The sequence below is a fragment of the Mustela nivalis genome (assembly GCF_964662115.1).
Source record: "Mustela nivalis genome assembly, chromosome: X".
Classification (NCBI taxonomy): Eukaryota; Metazoa; Chordata; class Mammalia; order Carnivora; family Mustelidae; genus Mustela; species Mustela nivalis.
The window spans coordinates 26,227,744-26,240,125 of record NC_139040.1 but is presented as its reverse complement, the minus strand read 5'-3'; the positions used below and the strand labels follow the sequence as shown (position 1 = coordinate 26,240,125).

Sequence of the window (12,382 nt, the reverse complement as noted above, 5' to 3'; positions counted from 1 at the left end):
TTGGATCTAAGAATTTATTATAAGATTGTATCCAGCACAATTTAGTTAATAATGCATTTGCATTCTTCCATCCAGAAGTTCTGATTTTCTGCTATGGAATTAGTAAAACCTAAGACTAAAGCAGTAACACAAAAGATTAAACCCAAAGAAATTTAAACTATGTTTTAATTCACCATTACTTAAACTCTCAATGAGAAGCCCAAAATATTAGTAACACTACTGACAAAGACCAAACCACTGCCTAAGTTGGCCTGAACGAAAAAACTTGAGCATTTCCTATCAGTGATTTGCAGATGGACTGCCGAAGTACCATGTTTGATGCTGATGCTGTCCATTCATTCAAAATGAAACAGTAGTACTTGTGTGTGCATACAGGCAAGTGGAGAGTTAGAGTGTGCAAAGGCCAAAAGGACAATTGAAGCACGGATAGCCAAGGACAATCTAGATTTCTGGGAAGAATTTAACTCAATACCAAGTGACGAAGGGGAAAAACGCTAACATGCAGCTAACAAGCTTATTTACCTTCTTGGCAGAGATGGGTATTTTGTGCACGTATGTTTTCATACTTGGTAATTTAATGGATACTACTAAAGAGAAATCTAACTTCTGTGCAACATTTCCACATAAGACTAGTTCTGGGACTGCCGCATCATCTTGATGGGGGAAAAATAACACATAATCCCCCCCCTACTTTTTTTAATCAGCAAGTTAAAAAGATATGGTTCCCTTTCACAGAAACAACTATTAAGTCAACATGTATCCTGGTCAGCAAGTAAAGGTCAGGTTATGAAGAAATAGCCTGGCAGAAAACAAAGTAGATAGCTGCTTTGGTTTGGTTTGGGGCAGGGGGGTAATTCTGGTGGCATATTAGGAAGAACTAGATTTACAGTATATTCTGTCGGGGATAAAGACAGTTAAGCTACTCCTTTTCTAGTGTATTATAATTCTAATGAAGCTACACATAGTTTTCTACATAGAAATAAAACATTTTCTTACCTACTAAACTGTCTTAATTCCTTTACTAAATACTTATTTAAGTTTGTAATGTCTATATGTCCATTAGATACATTCCAATCCCTTGATGCTTTCTTTTAGTTTAATTTGCTTTTTAATTTAGAGTAAATATAAAACTCTCCATTCCCATTGTACAACATGAAAATTTTATGGAATGGCCAGTCCAGGAAGAAAGGGAGGAAGAAAAAAGGGGGAGAAACAAAATATATCCATTTCATTCATTCATTTACTATGTGCCAGACACTGGGGATTCAAAGATGAACTCCTATCTTTGAGGAAGTGACAAAGACAGTTCCCATCTTTGAGGATCTCTTGAAGCAGAGTTTACACTTACCAATGGACCATTAGGAACTGAATTTTTATGTCTGAATAAAATCAAGCATAATTATGCCTAGACAGACCATCAGCTAAAAATAGCCCCAAGCAAGTTCCATTCTTGCCCTATAGTGAGGGAGCAGATGACAAGGCCGCATAAAAGAACTGGGCAGAAAAAGAATGTAGGTCCACTAAGAGGGGGTTTCTCGAGAGTCAAGAAATAAAGCTTGGTAAAAAGTTGTAGATTTAACTAGATAAATTACTTTATCACTGATGTCCTACTTTTACTATCTCCAATCCCTGAATATTTGAAATGTTACTTTATACTTTATTTCAGAAAAGGAAAAAAAAGAAAAGTAGGTGAGATATGTGACTAGATTTGAACCTGAAGCTAGATCTAAGTACACTGTGGCACTATTTTCACCTTCCTAATTTTCACCTTCCTTATTTTTCTCCTTCTTATTAACTGCCATTTATGGAGTACTCACTATGTGCCATCATACAGTAGACTAAGAATTTCCCTTTTAGGTCTTAAAACTGTAAGGAAAATCTTAAAGGATATCCAACTAAGACCCATCAAAATAACTTAGAAATAGGAAAATATAACCTACAGGTTAAAAGTTACAAGGCCATGAGTTTACCGAGCCTGAAGAGGAGATAAATGAATTGCCTTTCAATGTTTTGGTTCAAAGCTTTGTTTTTATCTTTTAATCAGGAACTCTTAAAATTTTATAAAACAGAAACAGTCAGTAATATTGATACTACATCATTTCTGAAAACAGAGATACTAAATGGAAAAGTACTATCTTCCAACACTTCTCATTTTTAAATCAGTACAAATCTGTAGCAAAGAATTAATAATATGGCCACCAGTACACAGGATGACCATATGTGCTGGTTCTTGCTTTTTATCCCAGTGTAAATATAATAGCAACAACCTTTCCATCTTGAGTATCCTAGTTTAGACAATAAAGCACATGGTCTCCCTTTCCTACCACATGAGTAGCATTCAAATTGCAGGAAATGGACTTGTGAGAGTGGTTTAAACATTAAAATATAGCAAACAAAACAAAATGCTAAATAGCTACACTTGGTTTCATAAAATTCACCACCCAAAAGTAATTACTTTGGTTAAAAAGCTGATTATGATATGAAACTGTGCTGTTTTACACAAGCATAGTTCTAACAAGCGGTGTGTAAAAATGGGTATTTTTGGTGCACTTAATGAAGATGAGTATGTGATTTACTTAAATGAATTCTCTTCATAAATGGAGTTCATAACAAACAAAAGTCTGTTGTAAAACAAAAAAACTGCCCTGTAAATCTATCTTTAGGGAAAAGTAAAGTTTTCATATGGAATTCATTTAAAGGGATATGCCCTTGTGTTTTACTTTACATTCCCCCAAAAGCGGACCCTATTCAAGTGCAGACATAATTTATTTGGGAAGCAACCCTAGGTACCACTAGTAGGAATTATTCCTGTGAGTTAACTGGAGCTTAATCCCACTGGGGACTCTGAGGTTCTTCCCAGAAGAGATACAACTCAGGATTATCCCATCTCAAAGCATGGTATTTAAACACTAACACCAATCATTTCACTGGTTGAGAGCTGGGGAGAGGGGGGCAAGGTGAATTAGTTCTCCAGAAATTCCAGGATACCAATTCCTATACTACCTATGTGGCCAGAAAAGCCCTCAAAGAGAGATGCGGGTGCCAATAGTTGAAAATTGGGCTGGCACACACCAAAATGATAAGGATCTAGTGTAGAGCCAAAAGAATACAGATGGAATCTAATAGCATCTGCTATGCCCTGCATGGACAAATGGCCAAACCTCCAAGAGCTGAATCTTTCACAAATATTTTTCAATTTTACATCCTACATTTTTTTCCCTGAAACTGAACACTGGGGTTCCAATTTCAGAAAACCATCTTTGAGAGGAGGCACAAGGATCGAATCAACTGCTTACAGTGTGCATCTGGTGCCCACTAAAAATTTGACCTGTCTTTCTTACACAAAATATACTTCTTAAAATTACACCGTTTGTACACAGAGTAAACATCTGCCTATTAACAGACTTAGTATCTGCCTATCTTGTATGTTTTTATATTTCTCTTAAGTAAAAAGCATAGTTAATGGTAAAAATTAAGAACCTATTTTTAATTTTATTGCCTTAACTATGATTCTACATCTTGATTAGAATTGTCATATAAAGATGTCATCACATATGACATCTTGAGCTAAGATGACCTTAGTTCAAATACAGGTGACAATATAAGTACAAATATAAACATCCTAACAGTTCTTCCCTGCTCAGGCTCATTAAATAGCAAGAATGTTATAGATTAAATCTGGTCTCCAACTTTGGAGTTCATTTGCTTTGTATAAGACTTACAATAGCAAAAGTACATACAGGAGCTTAGTAAACAATGCCATTGAGAGCTGCATCTGTCTCTCGAACAATAAGAATTATAATGCAAGGTTCTAATTCTCCTAAAAATATTCTTACAAAATTTTTGTCTACTTGAAATTGGAAACTGACATGTCTATAGCTACCCCTCACTAGTCCATTCACAAAGCCCAGCAATAAAAATTTGATATAAAAAATTGGTTTTGTTACTAATTTATAACATAAATTTCCACAATAAAATGGGGGAACATCTGATTACCACCATAATGTAAAGAAGTCAAAGACATTCCTATATAAAAATCAAATCTGCTCTGGGGCACCTGGGTGGCTCAGTGTGTTGAGCCTCTGCCTTCAGTTCGGGTCCTGGGATCGAGCCCCACATCAGGCTCTTTGCTCAGCGGGGAGCCTGCTTCTTCCTCTCTGTCTGCTGCTCTGCCTACTTATGATCTCTCTGTCAAATAAAAATCTTTTTAAAAAAATAAAATCTGCTCTGATGGGTAAATGAAGCTGCTACTTTAAAGTAGTATCTAAAAAAAATAAAGTAGTATCTATTATTTAAAGACAGAAATAGATGAAAGTATATTAATACTTTAAAACAAATCATCAAAAGCCAGTGCAGTGACAACTAACAAAAGTTGTAACTTACTATGTTCTGAAGAATTCATGACAACTTTAACTCTCTGAAGTTGAATGCCTAGTTAATGTTCGTATCTAATTAATGTTTAGACAAATCTTATTTGATTCTCACTGCAACCCCAGGAACTAGGTAAGACAAGTATTATTACCACTCATCTCTGGCATAGAAAAGTCACATTACTAACATGTAGCTAGAAGCTCATCCTGATGAAACCAGTTAACCTAACAATCAGTATGTAATGCCTTAAATTACTTTGTTTGGGGACAGCCTTAAATGAAGACTCTTTGTGGGCAAGCTAGGTTCTAAAGTCAGTGCATACAATGAAAATTACATATACTCACAATTACCCTTAAAAGTCCCTTAAAGTATCTGTAAAGTACACAGATACATTATCTTTCATTTAAGTCCACTACAAGACTGTTCTCCCCCTGTAGTATTAGAAGAAATCACTGTAATCACTTGAACATGAGATGGGAATATGAATTCATGTGAACATGAAATAAGTAACTGGCTTGCATTTAGGGGCCATGTCACATGAACACGCATTACTTTAAAAACTAGACTCACACAGAATATGGTTAGAGACCTTAGAAACTGAATCAAACTAAGAGAAAAAAAATCCTCCCATTTTGCCCTTACTCCTAGGCATATACACTTGAGTATTTGGATGGAACAAGCCTGGCCACTTTCATACAAATTAAGCACAAGTATGGTATAATTCCCCTGTACTTGTCCCTTTGTCCAGAAGGAATGTTAACTTTGAGCTCTAATCTACACAACCAGAGTAGATCTTCAATTTTGAAAAGAAAAACAAAACAAAAACAGTAAATATCAAGCCAAAATTCTAAAGTAACTGGTTTAAAAAGTAGAGCTTTGGAATCAGTGGGCTAAGGCAGATTCTGTCCCTAGCAACCCCGATTTTTATTATGAAAAATTTCAAGTTTATGTAAAAGTTGAATGGGTGGATACTGCACTATCAATAAACACCTCTTATACCTACTTTGCAGATTCAACAATTAATATTTTGCCCTGTTGACAAAAAAAAAGCAGGCATGACATTTTATCTCAAAATAATTCAGTATGCATCTCCTAAAAAGGACATTCTTCCACATCACCACAATATCATTATCACAGCTAGCTATTCCTAACTAATATCCAATGTCCAATCTAAGGAATATTCTGACCCTCTGACTCTAGGTTTTTCAAGCTTCATCTATTAATCAATTTAAAGTACTCTGTTTTTTACCAAAGGTCAATAAAAAAAGAGCCATATAAATAGCCTGGCCAGACAAATGAATTAAGATAACAGAGTGAAACAGAATTTCTCTCCCCTATCCCTAATGCAATGAACAAGGTATGCCGTGTTGTTTTAATGCTCCAAATTCACCACCAACCAAGCAAGAAAAAAGAAAACTATGCTATTAACTTCAAGGGGATGGAAGACAGACAGACAAAGACACACAGACACAGACACACACACACACGCACACACGATTCTGGTACTACACACAGCGTGGTATGGCTCCTGCCCTTAACCCAATCCCAGTAGTACAGACCAAGGAAGTTAAGTCAACAAATCCTTTAGGCACTAAGAAAGACCTGCAAGGTAAGTGAGTAGACTGAGGAAAAACTCTTGTGAATAGGAGCCCAGCAGGACTCTGGCAAAGGAAGAACCAGCTACTAAAGCCTGCTGTCATTCAAAAGAACTGTGCTGGGGCGCCTGGGTGGCGCAGTGGGTTAAAGCCTCTGCCTTCAGCTCAGGTCATGATCCCAGGGTTCTGGGATCGAGCCCACATGGCGCTCTCTGCTCAGCAGGGAGCCTGCTTCCCCCTCTCTCTCTGCCTGTCTCTCTGCCTACTTGTGATCTCTGTCAAATAAATAAATAAAATCTTCAAAAAAAAAAAAAAACACAAGAACTGTGCTTAGATGGCTAAGGAGTCAAAGCCTAAGGGAGCTGGCATACCCACATGGCTGGGCATGCCTAGTACAGGACAGGTAACAGTATCTCAGAAGAGAAAGAGAGATACTCTAAATGAGGGCTATACTCAGCCTCACTGAGCTCATTCACTTCCCATGATAGACTACAGAGAAGACTGAAAGAAGAACTCAATACTCAGACTGTAGCTTGGGGGTTTAGGGCTGGTCATAAATAAGGTAGGAAAGGTAAGAGGATCCACTCCACTGTATCAGAAAAAAGTTGTAAACAGAGCTATACATATTAAGATGAAAAGAAATGCTGTGGCTACAATAGAAACATAAATAGCATGCCTCTCCCCTGCCAAAAAAAAGCATATAAAAGGTAAATGAACTCAGTATGGATGAAAGTAGAACACAAGGACAGAGGCAGATTCTCCACAAGTATCTACATATAGTCATAGAAAAAAGACTTAAGGATGATCCTGATAAAACAAGAAAAGCTTGATGAGATACACAGACTGAGATGAAAACAGATTGTTGAGATAAACAAAATAACAAAATACCACTAACAGATTTAATTTAAAATAGCAAGGAATTTCAAGAATTGCAAAATTTAGATAACCTATCATTTCTTCCACTTCAGACACACTACATTTGTAGAGGCGGGAGAGCATGATGATTTTGAGCTTGGTCTCTAAATCCAGACTGCCTGGATTGACATCAGTCCTGCCCTGTATTAACAGTGTGACCTGGGACAATTTACATAACCTAAAGCATAAAGGGTATGATAAAGATTAAATGAGCTGATTCACATGAAGTACTTACTCAGAACAGGACCTGGCCCAGAGTAAAGAGCTCAATATTAAATGTCACTATCACAAACAACTTAATCCATTAACATCAGCTGGATGCAAAAAAGCACCAAGGAATTCATCTTCAGGTGTGTAGGTGCTGTCAAAACCATTTAAGTATATCAGATGAGCATGTTAAAGCTATGCTCTATAATTCAAGAAAATTAAAGATAGTAAAATCTGCCCATTCATATAGAAATATTCTTTAGAACTACCCCTTCTTTTAAGGCTGAAATAAAGACCAAAATTGGTCAATATACTAGAATAACAGTTCTCAAAGTTTGGTCTTTGAATAAGTAGCATCAGCATCACCTGGTAACTTGTTAGAAATGCAAACTCTCTGCAAACTCTCTTCAGTGGGTTCCACACCAGACCTACTGAATCAGAAATTCTGAGGATAGGACCCAACAACGTGTTTTTGTTTTATTTTGGTTTTGTTTTGTTTTTACAGAGAGAAAGATCACAAGTAGGCAGAGAGTCAGGCAGAGAGAGAGGGGGAAGCAGGCTCCCTGCTGAGCAGAGAGCCTGATGTGGGATGTGGGGCTCCATCCCAGGACCCTGAGATCATGACCTGAGCAGAAGGCAGCAGCTTAATCCACTGAGCCACCCAGGCGCCCCTCCAACAATGTGTTTTAAGATGAGCTCCAGGTGAGTCTAATGTATGCTGAAGTTTGAAGATAACTGTACTAAATGGTCCTATGCTATGTACCTCAAACTTAAGAAACACACAGAGATAAATGATTACAAGTAACTGTAGGCTAGAAGACTATTCTGTTAAGTGAAGCTGGTATAACTATATAACCAACATTTTCAAAATATGCATATATTATATATACAAGCAACCCCAAGCTTATAAATGAGTTGTTAAAGTCATTTAATTATATTATTTGGAACTAAGGTCAAATTCCTCCGTTAGAAACGATCTTATATACCCTAGTTAAATGCCTTTCTAAGCAACAAAAGCCTTGTAAACCTATAAACACAGAACAAATGATCTGTTACAGTGAAATATTTTCATGGGTAAAAAATGAACCAAAATTCTAACTCCAATCGTTGGAAAGATTCACTTTTCCTACCACAACCTTAGCAATGAGAGAAGACAGATTTCTTCCCACACTGTGATCAAAATAAACATTTTCCTCTTCCTTTCTGCCCTTCTACCTCTGTAAAAATAGAGACTGGAGTTAGGGGCAGGCACCAGGCACAACTGTGATAGAACAGAGATACAGGAAAGCTGCAATGGAGATGGCAGAGGGGAGGGGTGACCACTTTAGCACCTGCACATGTTGGTAACAATACTGTCTATGTTTGTGCATATGTTCATGCATATGTCTATGTACAGGACTTCCACAAGCTGGAGGTTTGGTCTCCTGCTTACAGGTTTATAACACTTGCAGCCAAAGAAAGAATTTCAGAACAAGATATGAACATTAAGATGTTCAGTTAAAAAGAATAGCATTAGTGGGTGAAGGTAAGATGAGAAAGAAGCTATTTACATTGTCAAAAAAGTATCTTCCCACAAGGTATGTATTAGCAACAAAGGAAAAAAAATAATTGTACCCTAGAGAAACCTGGTAGTGCATTACCTTAACCAAGTGATCAATGTTAATATCACCAGTAATGGGATAGACTGACTTCATGTGCTTCCCAATGTGAGGCACTGGAAAAGACAACCCTTTTGTTCTTTGAACAGGCACTAGTAACATGACTCATCCCTTTCAGACTATAAGAATTAAAATAATGAAACACCATTATACCTCCTTTTTATATATATTATATAATAAATGATTTATAAGTAATAAACTACTCAGATTTGTTTAATAATACAGTATCAATGTTAATTTATTGATTTTGATAATTATGGTGATTTTTTTAGAAGATTTTATTTATTTGAGAGAGTGAGAGAGAGAGCATGGGCAGAGGGGGAAAGCTGAGGGAGAAGCAGACTCCCTGCTGAGCCCAATGTGGGACACAATCCCAGGACTCTGGGATCATGATCTGGGCCAAAGGCAGATGCTTAACCGACTAAGCCACCCAGGCACCCAGCAGATTTCTTTAGAGTACCTTTACACAATGTAAATTTGTGAGTATTTAAAAAAAAAAAACAGATAAGTATCAAAAATCAAATCAAGTATTAGGTGTCAAGGGATTAATATACAACAGCTGATAAATTTTCTGTACGGTTACTGTTGTCAAAAATTGAAATTAGATGCAATCGCCAAATACTGGAGAAAACTGTATTTGTACAATTTGCAGATTGTTTTGGTAGCCTTGTTTTATAATGGACAAGGATGTATTCTTCTCTATTTCAAGACCTTGGGTTAGGCAAAGATCTCTTAAAACACAAAGAGGAAACCATAAAAGTACTGCTAAATTAGAATTAATCTAAATTTAAAATTTTGCTTTTCAAAAGACAATTAATGTAATAAAAAGGCAAATCAGAGAAATAATAACAAAAGACAACCCAATTAAAATGGGTAGAGGTTTGAATAAACATTTTGATAGATGATGATTACAAATGGCAAATAAGAACATGAAAGACGCTAAACATCACCGATCATCAGGGAAACATAAATTAAAAGCACAATAGGTACCACTACACACCCACTAGAATGACTAAAATTTAAGAGTGACAATAACAAGTGCTGATGTGGATGTGGAACAACTGGAAGTCATATGCAGGGATGCAAAATGATACACACATGTTGGAAGAGTTTGGCAAAAAGTTAAACATACACTTACCCATATGGCCCAGCAATCCCATTCCTGGGGAAACAAAAACATATGCCCCCCCAAAAAAAAGACTTGTACAGGAATATTCATCGCAGCTTTATTTATAATAGCCCCCAACTAGAAACAACCCCAATGCCCATCAACTGGAGAATGCATAACCTCTGGTATGTTTATCTAATATTGCTCAGCAATAAAGGAACTACTAACACGTGCCAACAACTTGGATGATTCTCAAAAGCATTACATCAAAGAAACCAGAGAAAAAAAGAGTACATTCTATAAAATTCCATTTATATGAAGTTCTAGAAAAAGCAAGACTATAGTGACAAAAAGCCTATCAGTGGTTGCCAGGAACCAGCAACGAAGGGACAGAATTAAAGGCAAAGGAGCAAGAGGGAACTTTCTGGGGTGATGAAAATATTCTGTATCATGGTTGTGGTGGTGGACACACAACTTTGTCAAAACTCATCAAATTGTACACTTCAAATTGGTGAAGTTTACTGTATCTAAACTGCAACTCAAAGCCGATTTTAAAATTTAGTAATAGCCTACATGGCTACCGTTAGGGTATTAACTAGAAGGGAGTACAAGCGGAACTCTGCGGTAGTGTTCTAAGTTTTTTTTATCAGGGTTGGGGATACACGGGTGTTTAGTTTGGAAAAAGTCACTGAAGTGTACAATTACGATTTGTGTTACTGTCTGTACATTTCATTTCAATAAAAAGTTTACTAGAAAAGAATGTATCCTCAACAGTCTGACTTCATACAAATAATCACAATAATTCAAAATTATAGCCAAGAAAATAACAGAGTAGAAGTAAGGGGGAAAGAAAGCTAAGTTGACCACTAAAATTATAAAGGGATTCAAAAAGCAATCACTTGTCCAAAGTACATTTTCTTCATTTTCTTTTGTGGGTGACTTGACTAATATTCTACCTAAATTTAAGAGAGAGAGAGAGAGAGAGAGAGAGAGAGTGTGTGTGTGTGTGTGTGTGTGTGTACGCACACACACACGTTTGCACATGCATATATGTGGTTAGGACATAGTGGACTTTACCCAAACCTTATTCAACGTAACCTTTTCTTAAATTAAGTTCACTTTTCGTTTCTTTTTTTCTGTAGTTCACTTTTCGTTTCTAGAGTTATGCATAAGACAAATATAAACAGGACATTTTCATTCTAAAATTTAGTTTTCTGCTTAGAAGGAAAAAAAAAATCTTACTAACCTCTTTCATAAATGATTTGCCTATGCGCACCACTTTTGCAAATAAAATAGGATCATGTGAAAGGTGAGGACCAAGGTAACAGAACATATTAAAGACATCTCTCCTCAAATCTTCAAAGCTCTCTGCTTGTTTTGGTGCCCTCTTATTTTGCAAAGCATTAACAGGTGAACCTTTAGCACCTTTAGGAACGCCAACTCTATAAAAAGAAGCAAAATTTATATGTATACTATACAATACCCCATTTTAAATTAATACAGTCATATTAATCAGTAAGTAAAGCTTTTCTTGTTCAAATCTGATTTCTATATTTCATTTGTGCCTAGCTTTATTAATTAATACCAGATAATTTAGCTGGTTGAAAAAGACCAAACAATACTCATTTGGAAAACAAATCAGAGCTCAGAGAAGGTTTCAAATTAACTGCGTAAGAAAATCAGAGAAACACAAATTTCAAGTAACATTTAACATATATCATATGAATTTGGTTTTAGTTAAACTTGGCCAGTATCAGGAATTTGGATATGGGAATGGGGAACAAGGGATGGACCTCAGAGACACTGGAAGATGAAACAGAAAAACATGGATATAACAACAGTGATTCAAGTCAATAAAACACTTCTCAATCTGGGTTCCACTACCTAGACTGAGTATGAGGTAGGTGGTGGTAGGGAAGGTGAGCAGCATAATGAAAGAGGGTGTCACACTAAAAAGGACAGCATGCCCAGAGTTCTCACCTGCTGAGCAGGTGTCCCGCTGTGGAGTCACAGGGGTCACTCTTTGAGAAGAAGCCTTCATGGTCCATAGCCCAGGTGGCACTAAAGGCAGCAGCCAGCAGCTATGCACGAGTCACAAGGCTGGGGCTTTTGAGGCAGGCTCTGATCTGTGGGGCTGAAGCCAGAGCTGCTGCCAATACTGCTCCTAAGTATCCTGCAAGTAGGCTGAGGGCTAGAGGACTGGTCGACACAGTAACTAGGGATGATGAGAAAGGCTGCACTAGCAATTTCCAGAACAGCAGCCTATATGCCAGAAGAGATAAGGCAAGCAGAGAGGCAATGTCCTCACTTAGAGCCACTCAACCCGGGACAGAGGAAATTTACGCTAAGTAAAAACCTGAGGAATTCTCTGCCCCCCCACCAAGAGAGGAGGAAAAGTCAAAAACAGAAGAATGGAGTTTTCACTCTCAATGGAGTAAACCCAACCTAGATGTCTAACCTATAGTTTTTAGACTACACTGCAGCACACCTTCTGCATCACCTGGTCTACACGTTAAAAGACAAGTCAC

At 37.0% G+C, this 12,382-nt stretch overlaps 1 protein-coding gene across 14 annotated transcripts in view; it reads right to left on the bottom strand.

Annotated features, from left to right (window-relative positions):
* The window catches only part of THOC2 (THO complex subunit 2), a 115,671-nt gene that overhangs the window by 43,760 nt on the left and 59,529 nt on the right, over positions 1-12,382 (bottom strand). For all 14 annotated transcript variants that reach the window (XR_014307148.1, XM_082717256.1, XM_082717252.1 and 11 more), the window contains exon 12: positions 11,101-11,296. Coding sequence is in view for 13 of the 14 variants with exons in the window: in XM_082717256.1 (XP_082573382.1) it covers positions 11,101-11,296 (196 nt within the window). In the remaining variant the exon portion in view is untranslated. The remainder of the gene's footprint in view (positions 1-11,100; positions 11,297-12,382) is intronic.